The 21093-nt window shown below is 65.6% G+C and overlaps 11 protein-coding genes across 11 annotated transcripts; 8 read left to right on the forward strand and 3 right to left on the reverse strand.

Moving 5' to 3' along the window:
• JCM10292_005050 (transformer-2 protein homolog alpha/beta) lies at positions 1 to 1022 on the reverse strand (the record flags this gene model as incomplete). The annotated part of the gene is made up of 4 exons (XM_076645949.1): positions 1 to 357; positions 443 to 652; positions 788 to 842; positions 916 to 1022. Coding segments are annotated over 4 exons (729 nt in total), but the record flags the coding sequence as incomplete, so codon positions are not given.
• Positions 1023 to 1136: 114 nt separating this feature from the next.
• JCM10292_005051 (uncharacterized protein) lies at positions 1137 to 2527 on the forward strand (the record flags this gene model as incomplete). The annotated part of the gene is made up of 5 exons (XM_076645950.1): positions 1137 to 1145; positions 1679 to 1765; positions 1854 to 2229; positions 2349 to 2404; positions 2486 to 2527. The coding sequence occupies 5 exons, from the start codon at positions 1137 to 1139 to the stop codon at positions 2525 to 2527; spliced, it is 570 nt and encodes a 189-aa protein (XP_076508229.1).
• Positions 2528 to 2940: 413 nt separating this feature from the next.
• SEN54 (tRNA splicing endonuclease subunit SEN54) lies at positions 2941 to 4825 on the forward strand (the record flags this gene model as incomplete). Its single annotated transcript, XM_076645951.1, has 5 exons — positions 2941 to 3035; positions 3110 to 3599; positions 3668 to 3974; positions 4041 to 4284; positions 4351 to 4825. The coding sequence occupies 5 exons, from the start codon at positions 2941 to 2943 to the stop codon at positions 4823 to 4825; spliced, it is 1611 nt and encodes a 536-aa protein (XP_076508230.1).
• A 252-nt stretch (positions 4826 to 5077) lies between these two features.
• JCM10292_005053 (class I SAM-dependent methyltransferase) lies at positions 5078 to 6439 on the forward strand (the record flags this gene model as incomplete). The annotated part of the gene is made up of 4 exons (XM_076645952.1): positions 5078 to 5471; positions 5532 to 5919; positions 5983 to 6278; positions 6372 to 6439. 4 exons carry the CDS (start codon positions 5078 to 5080, stop codon positions 6437 to 6439), a joined length of 1146 nt encoding a protein of 381 aa, XP_076508231.1.
• A 519-nt stretch (positions 6440 to 6958) lies between these two features.
• JCM10292_005054 (uncharacterized protein) lies at positions 6959 to 8075 on the forward strand (the record flags this gene model as incomplete). Its single annotated transcript, XM_076645953.1, has 3 exons — positions 6959 to 7579; positions 7657 to 7868; positions 7931 to 8075. The coding sequence occupies 3 exons, from the start codon at positions 6959 to 6961 to the stop codon at positions 8073 to 8075; spliced, it is 978 nt and encodes a 325-aa protein (XP_076508232.1).
• Positions 8076 to 8446: 371 nt separating this feature from the next.
• PBR1 (putative oxidoreductase) lies at positions 8447 to 10014 on the forward strand (the record flags this gene model as incomplete). Its single annotated transcript, XM_076645954.1, has 3 exons — positions 8447 to 8620; positions 8734 to 9758; positions 9837 to 10014. The coding sequence occupies 3 exons, from the start codon at positions 8447 to 8449 to the stop codon at positions 10012 to 10014; spliced, it is 1377 nt and encodes a 458-aa protein (XP_076508233.1).
• Positions 10015 to 10770: 756 nt separating this feature from the next.
• Positions 10771 to 12619, forward strand: JCM10292_005056 (M50 family metallopeptidase; the record flags this gene model as incomplete). Its single annotated transcript, XM_076645955.1, has 12 exons — positions 10771 to 10832; positions 10891 to 11029; positions 11086 to 11263; positions 11328 to 11342; positions 11449 to 11501; positions 11561 to 11607; positions 11669 to 11882; positions 11973 to 12056; positions 12121 to 12131; positions 12198 to 12465; positions 12531 to 12547; positions 12610 to 12619. The coding sequence occupies 12 exons, from the start codon at positions 10771 to 10773 to the stop codon at positions 12617 to 12619; spliced, it is 1098 nt and encodes a 365-aa protein (XP_076508234.1).
• A 326-nt stretch (positions 12620 to 12945) lies between these two features.
• Positions 12946 to 14253, reverse strand: JCM10292_005057 (uncharacterized protein; the record flags this gene model as incomplete). The annotated part of the gene is made up of 3 exons (XM_076645956.1): positions 12946 to 12994; positions 13065 to 13920; positions 13995 to 14253. The coding sequence occupies 3 exons, from the start codon at positions 14251 to 14253 to the stop codon at positions 12946 to 12948; spliced, it is 1164 nt and encodes a 387-aa protein (XP_076508235.1).
• A 773-nt stretch (positions 14254 to 15026) lies between these two features.
• Positions 15027 to 17332, forward strand: JCM10292_005058 (uncharacterized protein; the record flags this gene model as incomplete). Its single annotated transcript, XM_076645957.1, has 3 exons — positions 15027 to 15048; positions 15192 to 16721; positions 16800 to 17332. The coding sequence occupies 3 exons, from the start codon at positions 15027 to 15029 to the stop codon at positions 17330 to 17332; spliced, it is 2085 nt and encodes a 694-aa protein (XP_076508236.1).
• Positions 17333 to 18018: 686 nt separating this feature from the next.
• On the forward strand, positions 18019 to 19195 carry JCM10292_005059 (uncharacterized protein; the record flags this gene model as incomplete). The annotated part of the gene is made up of 3 exons (XM_076645958.1): positions 18019 to 18058; positions 18179 to 18993; positions 19070 to 19195. The coding sequence occupies 3 exons, from the start codon at positions 18019 to 18021 to the stop codon at positions 19193 to 19195; spliced, it is 981 nt and encodes a 326-aa protein (XP_076508237.1).
• Positions 19196 to 19285: 90 nt separating this feature from the next.
• Positions 19286 to 21014, reverse strand: JCM10292_005060 (S-formylglutathione hydrolase; the record flags this gene model as incomplete). Its single annotated transcript, XM_076645959.1, has 8 exons — positions 19286 to 19338; positions 19409 to 19528; positions 19679 to 20040; positions 20104 to 20164; positions 20224 to 20298; positions 20379 to 20419; positions 20487 to 20531; positions 20869 to 21014. 8 exons carry the CDS (start codon positions 21012 to 21014, stop codon positions 19286 to 19288), a joined length of 903 nt encoding a protein of 300 aa, XP_076508238.1.
• Positions 21015 to 21093: the final 79 nt, after the last annotated feature.

Genomic DNA, 21093 nt, shown 5'->3' on the forward strand with positions numbered 1-21093 from the left:
GCGCGAGCGCGAGCGGTACCGCCCGCCGCGCGCCGCCGACGACGACGAGCCGTAGCGGTCGTCGCGGCCGTAGTCGTCGCGCCCGCCGCCGTAGCCCCAGCGGTCGTCGCGCGGGGGAGGGACGCGGCCGCCGTACCCGCCGCCCCCGTACCCGCCGCCCCCGTACCCGCCGCCGCCACGCCCACCCCAGCGGTCATCGTACCCACCGCCGCCGCCGTACCCGCCGCCGCCACCGCGCATGGGCGGCGGGGCACGGAAGTCGTCGTCGCGCTTGGGACCGCGGTACTCGCCCGGGGTCGGGTCGTGCGGGCGCTTGGTCGCCGAGAAGTCGACGCGGAGACGGCGGCCGTGGAGGTCCTGTGGGCGCGCGGCAACGTGCTCAGGCGTCAGATGCTGTCACAGGCAGAGAGAGAGAGAGAGAGGGAAGGATGAGAGGACGCACGATGCCGTTGAGGGCGTCGATGGCCTTCTGCGCGTCGTCGACCGAGGCCATGGTGACAAAGCCAAAGCCGCGCGAGCGGCCCGAGCGCTGGTCCATGACGATGACGCACTTTTCCGTGTCGGCGATGCGCGCAAACTCCTCGTACAGGTCGCGCTCCTGCGTGCGGATCGAGAGGCCAAAGACGCCGAGCACGTTGGACGGTTCCGGGGTCTGCGGGCGGCAGAGGTGAGGTCAGGAGCTGTGTCGATCCATCGCTCTGATGCCCCTAGCTGCTGCCTAGCGAGTGAGAGTCGAGCGGCAGCTGCAGATGGACGAGGCGAGCGAGCGAGCGAGTGCGAGACTGACGGGAGCGTTCGAGGGCTTGGGCGGGGGTGCGCCGTAGCGGCTGCCAGCGCCGCGGCTGTGAGCGAGCGAGCATGCAAGCGGGGAGGTCAGTGGGGTGGGCCGTGGGAGCGGCGAGCGAGATGACGGACGGAGGCGAGCGCATGGGCTCGTCGCGCGAGTCGCGGGCGGGCGGGTAGCCGCGGTCGTCGTGGGCGGGCGGGGCGGGCGGAGGTGCGTCCGGGTAGCCGTGGTCCATGGCGGCGAGTGCGGGGTGGTGAGGCGAGGCGAGGTGAGGCGAGGCGAGGTCGAGAGTGGCAGTAGTGGCAAGGGTGCGGTGTGGTTGCTGTGGGAATACAACTGCGCAATACGAATGCGGCGAGTAAGGGCGAGTAAGGGGCGCGCGCCGTCCCCAGCTCGTCTCGCCTCTGAGCCGCCGCGCCGCCGACTCGGTCCCTCTGCGCCTGTTCTCCTTCGTGCCGACTCGTCAACATGGCAAGTCCAACATCCGCCCTCTGTCCTCTGCTCCCTGGCCCCCGCCCGCCCGTCCCGCCTCGAACCTCCGCCAGCCTGCGAGCGACCCCCCGCCCTCTGCCGTGCTCGAGCTTTTAGCCCGCACCGCCTCGACCCGCACAGTCCCGCCTCGCTGCACGCAGAGCGCTCCAGCCATCCACCCGAACGCACTGCACTGAACGCGCGCCGCGCACGGGACCGCACGGGCGCGCGAGGACGGCGAGCAGTCGGGGGACCAGGCGCATCCGCACTCGAGGCGAGAGAAGGGGCATCCCGGCGCACCCTCGCCCGTTGCGCGCCCTGGTGGACCACTAGGAGGGCTGCACAGAGGGACAGAAGGACTTTGCAGGCAACCCGGGAATCGCGCGCGGAGCATGCGCTGACCTCGTCGCGCGCCCGCAGGGAATCGACATTGAGCGCCACCACGTCAAGAAGGGCCACCGCTCGGCGCCCAAGTCGGAGGACCCCTACCTCCTCCTTCTTGTCAAGGTGAGCCCCCTCCCGGCGCGCCCCCCTCTCGGCAGACGACGTCGACCTCCTCGGGGCACCCCCGCTAACCTCGTCCCTCCCCCGCCAGCTTTACCGCTTCCTTGCCCGCCGTACCGACTCCAAGTTCAACAAGGTTGTCCTTCGCCGTCTGTACATGTCGCGCATCAACCGCCCGCCGGTCTCGATCTCGCGCATCGCGCGCCAGGTCTCCAAGTCGGCCAAGGCCGTCTCGGACCAGCACACGGTCGTCGTCGTCGGCACCATCACCGACGACCAGCGCATCGCCGAGGTCCCCAAGCTCTCGATCGCCGCCCTCCGCTTCACCCGCACCGCGCGCGCCCGCATCGAGAAGGCCGGCGGCGAGTGCCTCACCCTCGACCAGCTCGCGCTCCGCAAGCCCACCGGCGCCAACACCCTCCTCCTCCGCGGCAAGAAGAACGCCCGCGAGGCTGTCAAGCACTGGGGTGCGTTTCTCGTCTCGCTTGCGTGCGCGACGACTCGGGAGGGGTCCACCTGCCCTCCGTCGTCGGGCCCCTCTCCTCGCCAGTCGCTGACCCGGTCCGCGTTCTTTCGTCTCTCGCAGGCTCGGGCGTCAACCACGCCAAGCCGTACGTCATTTCGAAGGGGAAGAAGGAGGAGGTGCGTTCCCAATCTCCCACCGCGAGAGCTCTGCGCGATCGGACGCCCGCTCACTCTTCCGCCCCCCCTCGCACTCTACAGAACGCCCGTGGTCGCCGTGCGTCGCGTGGCTTCAAGATCTAAGCGGATTTGGAGCTGCTGCTGTGTGTGGGGGGTTGCGTCGGGGGTTCAGGAGAGTCGGCCGAAAGGCAGGCACGGTCGCGGTTGCCCGTTGTCGCTCCCGCCGTCTCTCCCGCTCGAGCCTGCGCAATGTCGGTTTCCCAAACGTCTGCGTGTCGCGAGAGAGGTTCTGCTGCTGGCAAGCGAGAGATGCGGGACGAGGGCGTCTGAGGCGAGGGTTAGAATCGTCTTGAGCGTGAAGGCCGCCTTGGCCCACTTCCGCTTCCTTTGTGCAGCAGACTCGCGGTCGTGCCAGGTCGTTGCTGTGCTCTACTCGACTCTCACCAGGCCACCGCTGCACGCCCAGAGGTCCTGTCCCAGCCCGCTGCACCCGCTCCCAGCTTGATCGCTCGCGCACCTCGACGCACCTGCACACTATGGAGGACGACCGCCCGAGCGCCGCTCAGGTCGACCTGGACGAGGCAGAGGAGGATGCCCTGCCCGACTGGTCCCGCTTTGCCTCGTTTGCCAAGTGCGCCCTCGCTTCTTCCTCTCGCGACTCGTCGAACGAACGCAACTCACGCCTCGCATCCCCGCTCGACCCAGGGCCAACCGCGACAAGTCTGAGGGCGCCGTGCTCGTCCCCTTCATCCCCAAGCGCGGCGAGAAGGACTTTGAGCCGCTCGCCGCGTCCGACGCCTTCCCGCCGTCGAGCAACGAAGCGACCCTCTCTGCGCACCAGCAGCACCTCCTCCTCTCGTCGCGCAACGCGCTCTACACGGCCCTCTCGTCCGGCTCTCGCCACCACTCTTCGCGCGCGCACAACAGCTTCACCTGGCGCCCCGAGCTCGACGGCGGGCGCGCGACGTGCGACGCCGGCACGGCCGCGTACGGCATCCACTTTGGCAACATTGGCCAGTTCCACGTCGCGCGGCGCCAGCTCGAACTCGTCCCCGAGGAGGCGCTCTACATGGTCGAGCGCGGCGCGGTCGAGCTCTGGCGCGAGGGCGACGAGGGGCAGAGGGTCCCCATGAGCGTGCAGCAGGCATGGGACGAGTGCATCGGGCATGCAGAACTCACGCCAGAGCGATACCAGGTGCGCTTCGTAGGCCTGTGTCAGGGCGCCGCTGGACCGTCGTCCTGATCTCTTCCTCCTTCGCGCAGGTCTACGCCTTCCTGCGCCGTCTCGGCTACGTCGTCACGCGCGCGCGTCCCATCCCTGGCACCGAGCGCAAGCCCGCGCCGGTCAAGCCCGCACCGCTGTACCGCACTCTGCTCGACGCGCTCGTCGTCCCGTTCCTCTCGGCGCAGGCGCTCGTGCACAGCTTGGTCAGGAGGTTGGTCGCGCTGGTCAAGGGGAGGAAGGGTGGGTCGGCGCCGAAGCGGTTACGGTTGGGGACGACGCGCAGGGTCGGGAGTCAGGAGGGGAGGTACGACTACCTGGCGGCGGGCGGGAGGTGGACGACCTACGGTACGCGCCGAGAACGTCCACTTTGCGTCTTCCGAGCTGACGCTTACCACTTCAACGCCCGAGCAGACAAGATCTTCTCGCGGCTCCAGATCATCCCCTCGGGTCACGACCGGCCCCTCCCTCGCGGCCCGCTCCCGCACGCCCCCTCCGTCTTCACTCCGCTCGCCCCCGTCCCCACCGCGGCGCAGGCGCCCGACCTGCCCGACCTCGAGCTGCACCCGTACCAGCCCTTCTTCCACGTGTACAAGCCCGTCACCAAGTACAAGAAGAGCGCGCCGCCGCCGCCCGACTTCAAGCTCGTCGTCATCAAGTGCGATCCTTTTCCTCCGTTTTCCTCAGCGAGCTGCCCAATCTGATACGGACTGTGCGCTCGCAGCGGTGCGACGACGCCCATGCCGGACCTGTTCGAGTTCACCGCCATGTTCGACTCGTGCCCGATGCCTGCGCCCTCCCGCGGGCCCTCGAGCGTCCCGCCCCGCCCCGGGCCCTCTGCAGCCGCGAGTGCCGGCAAGCCTGCGCGAGCGAACTCGCGCCCGACCCCGTCGCCTGCAGCAGGACCGAGCGGCACACCTCCTTCGCCGCGTCGCTCGCGCCTCACGATGCTCCTCTCGTCCGTCCCGCTCCTCCCGCGCCTCTTCCCCTCGCTCTCCGCCTCTGCCTCCTCTGCACCAACTTCCACTCCTACGCACGGCCGCGGCGCGCCTCGGAAGCCGTCGCCGTACCCGCGGCTCAAGACGGGAAGGCGCACGATCCTCGTCGCCGTCGTCGACCACGGCACGAGCAGCCTGCTCCGGTTCTCCGAGGCAGAGTTTGCGAAACTGCCGTGGGCTGGGGGGCCGAGGGGGTGCTAGTGGTTGGGTGTGGACAATGCAAGGGGCGTTCTCTTGCGAGCGGAGTGAGAAGGGTCGAGGAGAGGTACTAAAGCAAGTGCGCCCAAGGCGGGCAGAGCTGCAGTGTATCCCTGGTAGTGTGGAAGGCTAGCAGGATGTGCGAACAAGCCCATGCAACACGAATGACGCGAACGTGCTGTCATCGACTTGCTTCCGCTTGCGCGGGTTGACCTTGTCATCTCGACTCGCTCGCAGCCCTCGCCTGTCCGAGGAATGGCTCCGCTCCCCGACTCGCACCCCAAGCGCCTCTTTGACGCCCGGCCCAACCTCGACCCGCCTGCGCGTGCCCCTCCGACGCTGCACCAGCCCGACAACCCGCACTCGCTCCCGTCGCACGCCGCGCACCCGCCGAGGAAGCGCGAGCGCGCCGCTGCGCCCAACGGCAACTTTCGCGGCTATTATGCCCGCAGGCGCGTCACGGCCGCGCACGACGCCCCTGACGAGCGCCTCGCTCTCGTACCCGACGAGTGGGTTCGCGGAAAGAGGGTCCTCGATGTTGGGTGCAACGCAGGGGCGGTCACGGTCGAGCTTGCGCAGCGCATGCGGGCGCACAGGGTCACGGGCGTAGACATTGACGGCGACCTCGTCAAGGCGGCTCGGAGACATGGTGAGTCTGACGCTCTCGCTTTCACCTTTCCGCACTAGACTGACTCCTGCGCACACACAGTCGAGCAGACGTGGTCGAGGCAGGCGCCGCTGCAGCGCCTCGTCGACGAGGCGGCCTTTGTCGAGAAGCGCCAGCGCTCCCGCTCTCCGCCTCCGCCGCTCCCGCCGCTGCAGCTCGACGAAGCGACGTCCCCATTCCTCCCCTCGACTCCGTTCTACTTCCCCTCGTCCCTCGCACGCATGTTCGGCCCGCTGCCCGCCCCGAAGCACCTGCTGACGACGTACCACGATCCGCCCGAGACCGAGACGCACGGCGCCGTGCGCAAGGGAAAGCGTAAAGCCCTGCCCAAGGAGGTCAAGGCGTTTCCAGAGAACGTCCGCATCGTGCAGGCCGACTGGGTCAACAGCGAGATCGACTCGGACCGGGAAGGGTACGACGTGATTGTCGCGTGCGTCCTTCGAATCTCGTACTCACACCCGGAGCGTGGACTGATCACGTTCCCTCGCTGCAGCTTCTCAGTGACCAAATGGATCCACCTACAGTCGCTCAACGTCGGCCTCCTCACCTTCTTTCGGCGCTGCTTCGACTCGCTCCTCCCCGGCGGCAAGCTCCTCCTCGAGCCGCAGCCGTTCAGCACGTACGCCCGCTCGGTCCGCACCGCGCCGCAGGAGCTTCAGGACAACTATGCGCGCCTCGTCGAGGGCGCAGACAAGGGCTGGCGCGCAGAGGACGGCGACTTTGAGCGCGTCTTGCTCGAGCTCGTCGGGTTCGAGAAGAGGGAGCTGCTCGGCGAGTCGGGGCGTAAAGGTGCGCCCGATCTTGTTGCAGGCTTTGCGCTGTGCGCTGGAGAGGCCATGGCGAATTTGGGAGTGCGAGCTGACCTTGTCGGCGTGCGCGCAGGAACCTCGTTCCGGCGACCGGTCGAGGTGTACACCAAACGGGCTGGCGCCGGAAGTCGGGCCGTGTAAACGAGGACCCTTGCGCACTGCATGACCGTACGCACGCCGGCGTGCTTGCTCCCGACCGTGAAGAGCCGAGTTGTGCACGCTTGAACCAGCTTGCGTTCCCGCTCAGTCCGCTCGGAACCCGCTCACTCCCTCTCCCTCGTCCGATCAAGGCGAGCCGCCTATTCAGCGCGCACCTCGGAGAACGCCCGCAGCCGTTCCTGCTGCAGCCTTTCGTGCGCGCTCATGCCTCGTTCGGCGACACGCGCTCCGGCCACGACCGTCCGTGTCGCTCTCTTCGTGTTCGCGCTACCACCTGCTGGCGCTGTCTCGATGAGCGGTCGACGGTCCGTACGACTCGCCCACGAGCCTTGTGCGGTTCACCTCCGTGCGCTATAAAGCGCTCTGAGAGGGCGAGCCGCCTCTCTTCTCTTTTTCTCTCATCCGCTTCTGCGACTCTCACCGCTCCCTACCTTACCCGGGCTTGCTTCACCTCCAACTCCCACACACTCTCTTCACTACATTCGTTCCACCACCACCACGATGCGCTTCACCCTCTCGCTCGTCTCCCTCCTCGGCCTCGCCGCCTCTTCGGTCCTCGCCGAGCCCTCCCCCGTCGCGCAGCCCTCCTCCGGTCACACGCTCGAGGAGCGCACATTTGGCCACCACCACCGCGGCGGCGGGCTCGGACTCGGGCTCGGACTCGGCGGTTCTGGCCTGCTCGGCGGCGGACCAGGTCTCGGACTCGGACTCGGCGCGGGCGCATCGGCCTCGGCAGGCTCAAATGGCGGCGGTGAGTGCGCCTGCGCCAACGACCACGGCAAGGGCAAGGGCAAGGGCCACGGCGGCGACGCGAACCACCACGCTGTTTCGTCGTCGGACGGTCACGGCAAGGGCTCGCATCACGGCTCTGGCTCTGGCAAGGGCAAGGGCAAGGGCGGCATGACCAAGAAGCCCAAGCACAAGGGCTCCGGCGGCAAGGGCAAGGGCTCGGGCTCGGGGTCGGCGTCGGCGGGTCTGACGGGCCACGCCGTGATCGAGGTCGCGCTCAAGACGTGCACCAAGAAGATCACGACGCTCGGGATTCAGCTCGAGGGTGCGCTCGAGGGCGTCAACAAGAAGGACGCGCGCGCCATCGTCAAGGCCATCTCGGGCATCCTTGCTGTGCGTCCCTTCCCCTCCACTCTCCTCATCTCGCGCTGAGCAGAGTCGCTGATCTCCTCTGTTTGCACTCTACGCAGGAGATCCACGTCGTCATCCAGGCCGCCGCAACCAGCATCATCAAGATCTGCGGCGAGGCCAACCTCAAGCTCGAGGTGTCGGTCGTGGCCCAGCTCGTCGCGGGCCTGCTCAACGCGCTCTGCATCGCGCTCAAGCCGCTCGTCGCGCTCGTCTCGTCTGCGACGGGCCTCGTCCTCCTCCTCAGCGTGCACCTCGGCCCCATTATCCTCACGTGCGTTTCTCCTGCCCTCCGGCCAGCTTGGCTCGCGACTGACCTTCCGAGGCCGCCCGCAGCATCATCTCGCTCCTGCACGCGCTCTTCGTCCTCTCGGGCTCGCTCCTCGTCGCCATTGTCAAGCTCCTGCGCCACGACTTCAAGGTCGTCTTCAAGCTCCTCGGGTGCCACTCGCTCCTCGTCCTCCTCGAGCTCCTCAAGTAGGAAGGCTCGCTCCCGACCCGCCGCGAACGGACGCTCCCTTTCTTTTCCGCTCCCCCTTTCCAGCAGTAGCTGCATGCATAGCACCCTGTCGCCCTCTATCTCTCGCTGTCGCAGTCTGACTTCCGCACAAGGACCCTCGAAGGACACTCACTCACTCTCACTCGTCGTGCAATCATCACCGCGCATCGCCGCTCTGCTTGTCTTGTCTGTCTGCCCTGCGAGATCCTAGTGACCAGAGAGGCTGGATCGCTCACGATTCTCGTGCGAAGCGCCGTCTTCGCTGCCCTCGAGGACCCAGCACCGCCTCTTTCGCTCATCTGCCTCGACCCTGCGCCCCTCGTCCGCAGACCGGGGCAGCCGACTCGCGCAGGATGCCCCTCGCGTCTCTGTCGCACTATCTCTCGCTCGACTCGCCCACCGCGGGGCTCTACACGCTCGCAAAGTGGGGGTCGCTCGCGGCCCTCGTCCTCGCGATCCGGACGTGGAGCCGAGGGTTCGTCTGCCGCGAGGAGCGCAAGCTCGCGGGAAAGACGTACTTGCTCGTCGTGAGTCTGCTGATGGCCTCTTCAGGGCGAGGATGGCCGAAGTTGCGAGCTGCAGCCTCTCGAGGGGATCCTTCGCCTGCAGGACATCCGCTGACTCTGCTTGACGTGCGCAGGGAGGCTTCTCATCGACTGGACTGTCGGTCTTCTCGTCGCTCGCAGCGAGAGGAGCACAGATCATCGCCCTGCACCCGACTCCGCTCTCGCCCTCGGTCGTGCAGCTCCTCCTTGTACTCCGCTCGTCCTCCGAGAACGAGCGCCTGTACGCCGAAGAGTGCGACTTGACGTCCGTCAGGTCGATCCGCGACTTTGTACTGCGGTGGAAGAAGGATGCGAGGGAGGGCTTGGTCGGAGACCTCGAAGCGAGGCTCGACGGCATCGTCTTCTGCGACGGCGAGGGCGCAGGTGCGCCTTCGTCACTTGCCATCGGCGCGGAACAGGCATGGGCGCTCGACACAGGGGACGAGCGCTTGAGCGAGTACCGCCTCTCGCGCCTGACGGGCCGACATGCGCTCGTCCAGCTCCTCATGCCCATCCTCCTCCGTTCCGCCGCAACCTCGACCTCCCCCCTCCGCCTCATCAACACCGTCAGTCCGTATTACAGTGCCATTGCGCCCGGCTCGTTCCGCCCCGGCGACCTCGACTACCTCGCACCGGATGCGCCGCCCTTCCCGCGCTCGCAGCCGTGGCTCGCAGAAGGCCAAGTCGCGCTCGCGAGCGTCCTCCTCTGGCGCGAGCTCCAGCGCCGCGTCTCGACCGCCGCGAGCGCCTCCGCCGCGGCGCCCTCGCCGTCCGCCGACGCGCCGCCCAAACTGTCGGACCTCCCGCTCCCCTCGACGCCGCTCCTCGCGCTGTCCGTCTGCCCCGGCCTGACGCGCGCGTCTCTCCGCGCGCACATCGCGCCCTCGCTCGCCACGCCGTTGAGGCTAATCGTCTTCATCGCGTGCCATCCGCTCATTTGGCTCTTTGCCAAGAGCGCCGATGAGGCGGCGCAGGGCGTGCTGGGCGCGCTGCTGGGCGATGTGGAGGGGTCATCGGCGGACAACGGGAGCTCGGAGGGGAAGAAGGCGGACGGGGAGGACACGACCGGGAGGATGCGCGTGAGGGGCGGCGCGCTGTACCGCGAAGGCATAGAGGTCCGGTGCGTCGGCTCGCAGCCTGTCAAGACCTGGGCCGGAAGCGTAGCATGGACTGACGGCGGGACGTCTGCCATCCGCAGGATTCCTGCGCTCGACTCGGTCGATCCTTCAGTCGGCGCCGAGCTGTGGGACAGCGAGACGAAGCTCGTGGAGCGACTACTCCTCGCTGCAGCCGAGCAGGATAAGAAGGGGAAGGCCGCCGCAGCGTCGCCGAACGGAGGAACTCCGGCCTCGACGGAACGACGGAAAGACGTGTAAAGGGCAAAGCCTTTCACGACAGACACTGCATCTTTGCATCGCACTACCTGATAAGCAGAATCGATTGAGTGGCTGGTGCAGCGGGCGACACCGCCTCTCCATCGCTCGGACCTCTCTTGCCGCGACAAACAGACGGACCTCGGCGTCTCCGCTTCGCCTGGCTGTTGCCTCTTTGCTTGCTGCCTGAGTCTTCTACATGGCTGCTGTGGCGCTTTCGTCGACTGCGACATGCGCGACCGCTCTACCTTCGCTGGTCGCGCTTGTCCTTGCCTCTGCGTTTTCTTCGCCGCCGGGTCACGCACCTCTGATCTCGTCACTCAACTACGACCTGCCTGATGTACGTCTGTGCTCATGAGCCCTGTTGCTCGATCAGAAGAACGGCTGACGTGCTGGCAGCAGGACCACGAACAGGCGCACTCACGAGGGGCCATCCTCGAACTCGACGAACTTGAAGCATCAGCTTCACCCGCTTCCCCCACATCCATCTCACTTACAGCTACGCCCGCAAAGCTAGTCACGTCAGCTGACGGGCACTGTGGAGAGTTCGACGTAAGGCGAAGCGCTTCAGGCCGGACGGAGGAGCCGAGCCCGTCCAGGCCGGGTGCGACCGCAGTGCTGCCGCTGCGGACGGCAGTGCCGGATCCTGGCGAGGCGGCACAAGGTGGCGAGGCGGACGACAGAGTTGGTCGGCAAGGGGGGCATTTGAGGGCACAGAAGCGCTGGGAAGGTGAGCCAGTCTTCGCTTTTCTCGTCATCATGGCAGCTCACGCCCGCTTTCCAGGCTGGGATACGTCCACATCGACTGTTTGGGTGACAAAGTGCTCTTGTCTCACGCGTCGATCCGGCTTCAATCAGCTGATACGCCCGCTGATGCAGCACGGAAGAAGTGCCGAAAGAGGTCACGATCTACACAACCTACGGCGAGTCGCCGGTCGTGGACGGCGGAACGATCGTAGAGACCGTGTATCGCGGTGCTTCGACGTTGACGGTCCTCGGCCCGTCTTACCTGACCCTCGTGGGCTTCCTTGAATTCAGTTTCCTCCAAATCTGTCTGACTCGCTTTCGCAACAGACCTTCTACCCGACTACAACGACGTACTCAACATCAAAGACGACGATCCCGACCACGACAAAGACCAAGACCAAGACGCCCGCAGCGCAGAGCACGCAGACGGTCTGCCGGCAGGGCGATGCAGACGAGAAGGAATTTACGGGGCTCAAACCGACGCACGATCAGTCAATTACGCTCTGTGCGTGTGCAACGGCCGTCGAGGCTGGTTCATTTTACTAAGTTCGCGCCATGTCCACGTCTAGATGTTATCGCCATCTGTACGTTGATCATCGCTCTGCGAATCACGGAGATCACGCTGACATTTTGGGCTGCAGAGTGAGATGTCCTCACCGAAAATTGAGATCCGCCTCGACTGACATTCAGATGGCAGCCTCGTCGGCATCGCTGTCGGCTGGAACCTCTTCATCTTGCGTGACGTAGGCTGCATTGAGCACCGGGTTTTGCCAGAGCATCCTGACACAATGCTCGCCTGCAGCTACTCTACCCCTTCAAGGTCTTCACGGTCGCCGTGCACGAGATGGGGTGCGCACGCTGGGTATTCCTGCCACATTCATTCCCTTCGGTCTGACAACGCAACGCGCAGTCACGTCCTCGTCACGATTTGCATGGGCGGACACATCGGCGTACTCGTCATCGACCCGAAGGTTGGCGGCCTGACCCGCATGGCCATCAAGGACGCGCGCGAACTGCCCATCCCCTTTGCTGCCCTCCCGATGGGCTACCTTTTCTCCATCATTGTCGGCGGAGTGCTCACATTCTGCGGGTTCAACACGCTCGCGAGCAAGATCGCCAGCTTTGTGAGTCGTCGCTTTTCTCCTCTCGCCAGCAATTTTCGTGATCCACCGGCCGTGGACTTCCGTCTCACTTATCCGCGCGCCAACTCGCAGATTGTTGTGATCTGCTGGATCGGCGTCTTCCTGCGTGTCGAGGTTTCGGCCAAGATCATGACTGTCCTTGCCGTCGGTCTCATGGTGCGGCCCGCATCTTCCTCTCTCTATGGCAGCTTGACGAAGCTGACGTCGAGCACGATCGCAGGTGGGCCTCTGGTGCGACAAACGCACTGAATACGCCCTATGCAGGATCCTCCTAATCTCACTGATTGTCTTCCGCAGGTTTGTCGACCATGCCTGGGGCTTGCGGTTCTACATCCTCTTCCTCGGCGTAATGAACAGCTTCTACGTCCTCTGGGACGTCGCCGACGACGCCTTCTTCGCCAAGCAGAACCCGTCGTGCCCGTACCTGCACTGGGAGTCGATGCCGGCGCTCACGCCCGCCATCTGGACCATCATCTACGTCGTGTTGTCCTTCCTTTTCTTCATCGGGTTCATCCTCGCCGCGCTTGCTGCGTGGAAACAGAGCCCGCATGCGATGTACTGCCAGGTGCGCCGTCTTTCCTGGCTTTGCCGGTGAGGATCAACGTGATACTGACGGGTTTGGCGAACCAGGCGCAGACGTTTTTACCGTAAGCGACGCCCCTCCTTTTCTTGCCCTCCTTCTTGACTTACACTCAAATGTCCCTCGCAGGACCCGGTGAACAGCGGCTCGTTGCCGAGGACAGACAGTGTGACGCAGACGAGTCCAGCAACAGATGTTTTCGCAACCTCTAAACATGACGAGCGGTGAGAGAGGCATAAGATGGCGTGAATTGCAGGGAACGAGGGAGAAGGAGCTATCCAACGTGAGGGGCCGAGAGTACCGGAGAAGAACGCGAGAACCCAAGAAGGAGAACACACCCGGCACTGCGAAGAGTCACAATAATACTCGTCTACCCCGTCCGTCCAATCGCCGTAAACACAAGTCGTACAAGAGCGGGTCCGCCACGGAGGGCGGACCGTCTAGGGAAAGTCGTGCTGTGCGGGTCTAGGAGGAAGTGCCGAGCACGAGGGCGTTCATCTTCTGCGCCATCAGCCTGCGCGAGGGGAAGAGAAAGTCAGGGACAAGCGGAGAGAGGCGGGCGAGGGCGATACGGGTGAACGCACTTGTGGACGCTGGTGACGGGGTGGAGCGTGTCAAAATAGAGGTACGACGCCGGGTTGCCGCACACGCCGCCCGTCGACGAGTTGTAGCACGTCGACGACGCGCCGGCCGTGATGCCAAACGACTTGGGCGACGAGTGCATCGACGACCACAGCGCGGCGAGGTCGTAGTAGAACACGCGGCCGTTCTTGTTCTCCGACTTGAGCGCGGCCGCGAGCGCCTTGAGCTCGCTGTTGTACTGGTTCGAGAGCGTCTTCATGAGGTCGAGCGCCTGCGAGCGCTTGGCCGACGAGTACGAGCCCGGGACCTGGTACCCGATCGAGGGGACGAGGTCCATCTGCGGAATGCCGACGAGGAGAAAGTCGACGCCGCCCTGGAGCTTGGCGACGGCCGCGCTGTCCTTGTTGATCGAGCGCATCGCCGCCGCGTACGACTGGATGTTGGCCGTGATGCCCGCCTTGGCCTTGGCGATGGCGTCGGACGACAGGCCCGCCGACAGGGCGTTGTTCCAGATCTGCGTCACGGGGTTGATGCCGCTGTTGAAGTAGTGGAGCACGCGGCCGCTCCCGACGGCGGCCTTGCCCGCCTTGAGGTCCGACAGGTAGCTCGCGACCTGGTCCTTGGCGGCGGGCCAGCTCGAGCCGGTGCCCGACAGGCCGTTCTCGACGACGCTGCCTCCGTAGGCGTAATCGACGAGCTTGACGCCGCCCTGTTGCTGCTTGAGCGCGGGCGACGCGTCCGACTTGACCATGTACTCGACGGCGACCGGGCCGTTCGAGTACCGCCCGCCGTACTTGTTGTACGGGGCATAGTCGCGCAGCGAGCCCGCATACTTCGAGTCGCGCCAGTGTGCGTTGTCTGGGTGGGAAGAAGCAGGGGTGAGCGACATCACACGGGAACAAAATGGTGCTTCACCGAGGGCGAGAACGCACCGGTGTAGGATGCGCCAACTGCGACCAGCGCAGAATAGTAGTTGGCAGAGAAGGCCCGCTTGAACTTGGCGTTGGGCACGGCACGCTCCTCGAGATCACGCTCTTCGAGGGGCGCGACGGCGCGGCGGACGCGCTTCTCGAAGCCTTCGCCGAGGGTTGCGCGGTGTCCGGCGGCGTGTCCCGGTGCAGGTGATGCCCACGCGCTCGTGCAAGAGGCGATTGCGAGGACGACAGTCGCGAACGAGGTGATCTGCACCATGCTTGGCGGCCGGGTTGAGTGATGGACGGGGTGCGAGGTGGGAGGCAAAGGTGCACAGCACGCGGTGGGGACAGGAGATGTGGAAGGAACGTGTGCTTCTGGCCTGCAGAGCGCGCGGAGAGAGTGTCGGAAAGTCCGGCCGGGCGGGTTGAGGGAAGCAGAGAGAGCGCGAGACGCGGAACGATCGAATGAGACGCACGCGCGGGTCGCAGAGCCTGGACCGGCGGGTTGGAACGTGTCGGCGCGCGCTATTCTCGCTTCCCTCTGCTACAGCGCACAGGTTTCGCCGAAAGAGGAGCAACAGGAGCACAGCATTCGACCTTGAGCCCGACGGAGCATCCGAACAGGAGACGAAGACGAAGGCGAGCCGTGCTCTCGGCGACGATGCGGCCGGCCTGTCGCTCTGGTCTTGCTAGAATGCCCTGTCCAGACCTGTCTATGTAATGCACGCCGGGCGAGGGCGCAAGAGGTGCGCGCAGGCTGCGAGGAGACGCACCTTCGGGAAGGAAGGGGACCTCGTCGGCCTTCTCAACCGGGGCGGAACCATACAACAGAGAGGAATAGTCGAAAGGTAATGATCGAGAGTGAGACGGGCAATACGATCACTTTGGACGATCACGACAGGGGGAGAGATCTTGGTGAGATGGGGCCGGGAAGCACCTTCGCTCGGCGATGTCGGGAGCGGCGGTGTTGGCCTCTGCGCTCGGCAGTGGGTGCTTGCCTCGCCTCGTCCAGTGCTCCCTGGCCCCCTGCCCGCCCGAGTGCTGCACAGGATGGCGAGCGGCGCAGTGTGCGGTGCGTCTCTGCCCTCCCTTGCGCCCGTGCCTGGCCCGCCCCACACGGGTTGCGCGCTTCGATCTCCTTCGCTTGTCCCCGCGTCTCTCTTGCCGGCAGCGCGCACGCTGACCCTCCCTGAACGTGCATGGACTCCCGTGCAGCAGACGACAACTCGCTCCAGGCTGCCCTCGGCGGAGACGCCGCCTCGCCCTCGCCCTGGAGCCGCTTCCTCACGCCCTCTCTCTTCACGCCCGCCGCAGCCCCTGCAGCCCTGCTTCCAGCAGCGGCAGCAGCAGCAGCGCCGCTTGGCCCGTCGCCGCTCAAGGAAGCGCACCAGCCCGGCCTCTTCACCCACGCCAAAGAGATCAACCCGTTCGAGCGCAGCTTTGCCGTCGTCGACCCGGCCGCCGTCGGTGCGACCGTCAGCCAGCGTGACATCGAGGGCTTACAACAGCAGCATGCGGGGGCCAGGTCGACGATGCGGGGTGGACTCCCGCTCGAGCTGCCGCAGACGCGCAACAAGCGCAAGCGGGCGGCGTCGAGTCCCGCCGTGGCGACCCCGGGAGGCTCTGGCTTGAGCGGGATGGACGACACGGGCGCAGCAGCAGACTTCCTGCCACATGCGAAGCGCCCTGCGCTCCGTCTCCTCGCGCAGGACAGCGGAATCGGCCTCCCGAACGACTCTCCGCTCCCGTTCGCCGCATCCGGGTCGACGTACTCGTTACGCTCTTCCGCGCACAATTCGTTCGATTCGACGACCGGATCGTCTCTCTTGCGCAGCAGGCGCGGGCAAAGCGTCACCACCACGGACTCGCCCGACACGTCCATCGCTGCCTCGCCGCCCTCGCCGAAACTCGGCGCGTCGACCCTCCCGCCCGCTTCCTCGTCGACCTTCGCCCACTTCCAGCCCCAGCCCGCTCCCTTCACTATGCCTCCTGTGACGACCACCGCGCCGTACGCCGACCCAGCGCTCCTCGCGGCCATGGCAACCACCCTCGCTCCCGCTTCCGTCCCTCCTCTTGCCGTCGCTCCACTCCCCTTCGCTTCGCAGCCGTTGCCCTTCGACTCCATCTCTGCCCCGCTCGACCCACTGTCGCAGTACGCGCCTTTCCCGCACGTCCCGTCCGCCTTCGCCGCACCCCTCGCCGTCGACCCGGCCCTCGCAGGCCCGGTCCCTCCAGGCCTCGCCGTCGCGCACCCATCCGCGCCGCTCCCGCCAGGCATCTCGGCGTCGAACCCGCTCGCCCCCGCTGTGACGGCGCTCCCGCCAAACGTGCAGCACCCGCCCATCCCGATCGCGAGTCTCGCGCCGTCCTCCATCCCGCTCGCGCCGCCTCAACCGCCCGTGCCTGCGCCCGCGGGCTCGTCCAAGGCAGCCAAGGGTGGCAAGAAGGGTGCAGCGGCGGCGGTGGCTAAGGCACCGGCCGCTGCGCCCGCGCCTCCTCTCGCAGCGTCGACGAGCTCCGCTGCGGCGCAAGTCGTCCCGACCGCCGCGCCCGCCGCGCCGACCAAGCCGCCGGGCAAGAAGCGCGGGCGCAAGCCCAAGAATTGGGATCCGACGCTCGAGACGACGATCGAGCTCGACCCGGAGGAGCAGGAGCGCCAGCGCAAGCTCGCGCTCGAGCGCAACCGCGTTGCGGCGAGCAAGAGTCGGAGACGGAAGAAGGAGCGGGTCGAGGCGCTCGAGTCGGGTGCGTTCTGTCTTCCCTCCTGCGCTGGTCGCGGGTTCGAGCGCAGCATGCTGACGTTTCCTGCCCCTCGCGCTACAGCATCGACCGACCTCTGCACCCGCAATCTCGCTCTGCAGGCCGAGTGCCGCAACTTGCTTGCCGAGGTGCACTCCTTGCGGACCTACCTCGCCCAGGTCCACCCGGAGCAAGCGTGCCAGTGCCACCACATTGTCGGCTACGTCGCCCGCGAGCGCGACGGCGGCGGCATCCCCGCCATCCTGTACGGCGCGGGGCAGACGCTCGAGCGCGACTATGCCAACGTGCCCAAGTGGGGCAAGGAGGACGACGTCTTCTCCAACTCTGTCGAGACGTCCGCGCTCGAGGCGCTCGCGGCCGGCACGGGCTTCTCGGCCGTCCCCGGGCTGCAGCACGACGGGAGTGTGCACCCCGATGGCGAGCTCGACGACCTCCGCGCGACGCCGCCGTCGCCGCATGCCGGCGCGAAGAACGGTGCCGGAGGGAGGAAGGCGCCCGTTGCCGTCGACGAGGAGGACATGAGCGAAGAGTCGGAGGAGGAGACTTTCGAGCTCAAGAGCCGCCGAGCGCGCGCCATCACTGCGCGCAACAAGTGACGGCGCGACAACTCGGCATCGTCCGCCTGCCTTCTTCCCGCCGCCACCTTGTCTCGCTTCGTCTAGCGCCGCACTCAACCTTTCGCCTTTCTCGTACTTGTTTGGTCGGCCTCGTAGGCGACCTTCTTGGCCTTGCCCATTCCCCAGCGTATTTGTGCGCATGTACCGTCCCATCTGTTCATCCCCCGTGTCTAGTTGTTTTACCCCCCGTTCTTGTCCATACCGTGCCATTCTCCCGTCCATACCTTCGTGCCCTGCCGTGACGTATATAACCAACTCTTTGCTCGTCCACACTCTCTCCGTTGTTCCTCGTTGCTGCTACACCACTGCTCCTTTCCTCTCCTCCCTCTCTCCCTATTTCGCTCTCACCCTCGTCGTGCCGTAGACACTCTCCTACCCTAATCAGCCTCTGCCGCGCCGCACCGAAAAAGTGCCGCAGCTCGTGTTTGCCTCAAACCCTTGTACCGCTTCATCCCCTTCCCCTTCCCTTCTACGTGTTGCCGCTGGCGATCTTCTCTGCAAAACACGACGCAGCGTTCTATCGTCATCCGCTGATGCGCATGGCGAGAGACGCACGCCTTCTTGCGTGCGACCCAAGTTCGGCTCGAACGCTTCCGCTCCGCCGCCGCCCCACCTGTCGGCTTACATACGCCTTCTCTCCCTTTCCCTCACCTTCATTCGCGAGTATGGCGGGAGGACCGGTACTGGCGCTTGTTGGCGCAACAGGTGCGTTATTCAATGTCTGTCTGAGACTTCGAGCTGACCTGATCCCCTTCCCGCGTCGTTCGGCTGCTGTCTCTATGCTTCTTCGATTCCTGCTTCGGTGCTCGCTTTCCGCTGCTTAAGGACTGGTCGGCTCTGCGCTTCTACGCTCCTTCCTCGATGCCGTCTCGGACTCTCGCCTGTCGAGCCTGCGGATCCTCACAACTTCGCCCGCCTCGCCCAAGCTAGCCTCCGCACGCGCGCATCCGGCCGGCCGTGTCGAAATCCGCGAGATCCACTACTCGGATACCTCGTCGCTCGATGCAGCGCTGGCGGGCGTCGACGTGCTCGTCAGCGCCATGGGCGCGCAGTCGAGCCCCGAGGGCACCTACGAGTCGAACAAGCACCTCTTGCTCGACGCCGCCGTCCGTGCCGGCGTGCGCATCTACGTTCCCTCCGAGTGGGGCACGGACCACAACGGCGCGAACCAGGACGCGGTGCAGTCGCCCATGTTTGCGAACAAGCAGGCGCACCACGCCGAGGCGCAGCAGCGGGGCCTGCAGGTCCTCGCCGTGTACAACGCCCTCATCCTCGAGATCTCGTTCTCCGACTGGCTCGGCATCTCGACTGGGGCAAGCAGTACAGAGTGGACTGTCCCGCGCCCGGAGCACCCCGTCGCATTCACTTCGCTGCGCGACCTTGGCCCGTTCACGCTCTCGGCCGTGCTGCAGACTTGGCACGCCCCCAGCTCGTCCGCGGCACCTATCCCATCCCGCCTGAGGATCTACTCGGACCTGCTCACGCTGGACAAGGCGGCCGACCTTTGGGAGGAAATTGCCGGCGGGACGGTCAAGCGCAACTATGTCGACAGCGACGGCCTCAAAAAGCGGTACCAGGAGGTCAAGCCCACACTTCCACCAGGCATGCTGGGCCCGGCAATTCCGCTCATGATCAGCTTGGTGCGGGTCCTTCCTCGTCTCGCCGGGGAGGATTGCGACACAGTACTGAGCGACACTGGGTCCGGATCGCTTGCAGGGCGGCTTCGATTACAGTCAGGACAGTGCAAACTCGCTGCTCAACACGGGAGAATACGCCTTTGAGCCGCGGACGGTGCGCGACTTTCTCGCTGAGCGCGCGCGCGAGATCAGGCAGGCGGCGTAGCGTTCTCGCCTTTCGAACAACGCTGGATGCATCACAGACGCTTTGTACTCTGTTGCACTGCTACAGCTTGGCGAGGCAATCTACAGTGAGTCAGATCTTGCTCGGCGCGGCCTTGAGGATCTTGGCGTGGAACTTGACGTGCGCTGCGCGAGCCGTCCTTGTCAGCACCTCGGCGCCGAGTACAGCTCAGAGTAAAGGAGAGAAGGCACGCACCGGGTGCGAACGTCGAGATGAAGTAGTACGAGTGGTCGTAGTTCTCGTGCAGGTTGACCTCGATGTCCTTGCTCGAGAAGCCGGCGGCATCGCGCGCGGCGATAAAGTTCTCGGGCAGAACTGCGGAGTCACGAGAATGTCAATCGGCCGCTCGTCGAGCACGGATCGATGCAGCGCCACCATCGAGGGGCAATGACGCGAAATGGGAGACATGTGGACGAAAGGTTGCCGGCCGGAAAACGCGAGGGCGCCCGCAAACAACAGACTCACGCTGCTTCTGCTGGTAAAACTGGTCGCCAGTACCGACGTCAACGAGGACCTTGACCTCCTTGCCCTTGACCTGCTTGACAAGCTCGGTCGCGTCGTACTGCTTGCCCTCCTCGACCCCGCCGTCGAGGTACCCCGAGAAGGCCTTCTCGCCCCACGGGCACTGCGTCGGATTGGTGATGGGCGCGAACGCCGACGCAGAGAGGTACGCGGTCGCGGGCGAGGACGCGAGGAGCGACTTGAAGTAGAGCGTGAGGGCGCCGTGGCCGCCCATCGAGTGGCCGAAGATGGACGAGCGCGAGAGATCGAGCGGGAGCGAGAGGGACGAGAGAAACGAGGGGAGCTCGGAAGTGACAAAGTCGTACCTGCGGTCGCGAGCGAGTGTCAGCGCGGAATACGCAGCCTCCAACATGTCGACTCCGACCCACATGTTGTAGTGCTTGCTCCACGAGTCCTTGGTCGCGTTCAAGTAGAAGCCAGCGGCCGTGCCTGCGCAGCTTATGCCGTCAAATGCTGTTCCGCTGGATGAGAGAGGGCGCAGAACATACCGAAGTCCCAGTCCTTCTCCTCACCCTCGATGCCCGCGCCGCGGGGCGACGTGTCGGGGAACACAATGGCAATGCCTGTGCTCTCGCACAGCGAAAGGAAGCGTCAGCATGCAATTTTGAGCGAGCATGCCGACGGTTCTCGTTCTGGAACGCACCCTCGGCAGCCGCATCACGCATGAAACCACCCTTCCACGGCCTGCGACCGAGTAATGTAGTCAGCAACCGCTATGAAGGATTTCTAAGCACTGCCTGGGCACACTCACGCCGTGTCCTCGGTGCAGGTCAGGCCGGCAAGGTAGTAAAGAACGCTGAAGACGCAGAGGCGAGTCAGCAGCCGCACAGCTGAAATGTGGTTATGTGCTGTGTCAAGGCGTCTGCAATGGAGCTCTGCGGAATGGAGGTGCGTTAGTACGCGAGGGGAGATAGCGAAAGCGACGCGGAAAAGGCCTCTCGCGCTCGAGACGCTCCACAACTGGCAAGCCCCGAACGGGACACACCTTCTGTAGACTGTCGAACCGGACCGCCGGACCCACCATGGACGCTCGCCAACATTGCGCTTCTCCCCACATGCCTTGATATCGACAGAGGTCCACACCAGCCCGCGACCAGCAAGCGCCGCAAGGGGTACAGATGAAGTCGACGCACGGGACCTTCTCGCCGTCAAGGGCCTCCTTGGGGAGGAAGACGTTGAATTGGGTCTTGAGGCCGCCGAGGGCTTTGGACTCTGACGAGTACTTGCGGATGACGCCGCCGAAGTGGGCGTTCTGTGCGAGCTGCTCGATACCGGCCATGCTGTACTCTCTGGTCTGGAGCGTTAGAAGTGGACAAGGAGGACGAGCGAAGGGACGCAGCGCGGGAATCGCCTTGCCG

The sequence above is a fragment of the Rhodotorula paludigena genome, assembly GCF_050403205.1.
Source record: "Rhodotorula paludigena JCM10292 DNA, Rt_paludigena_JCM10292v1_ctg3, whole genome shotgun sequence".
NCBI lineage: Eukaryota > Fungi > Basidiomycota > Microbotryomycetes > Sporidiobolales > Sporidiobolaceae > Rhodotorula > Rhodotorula paludigena.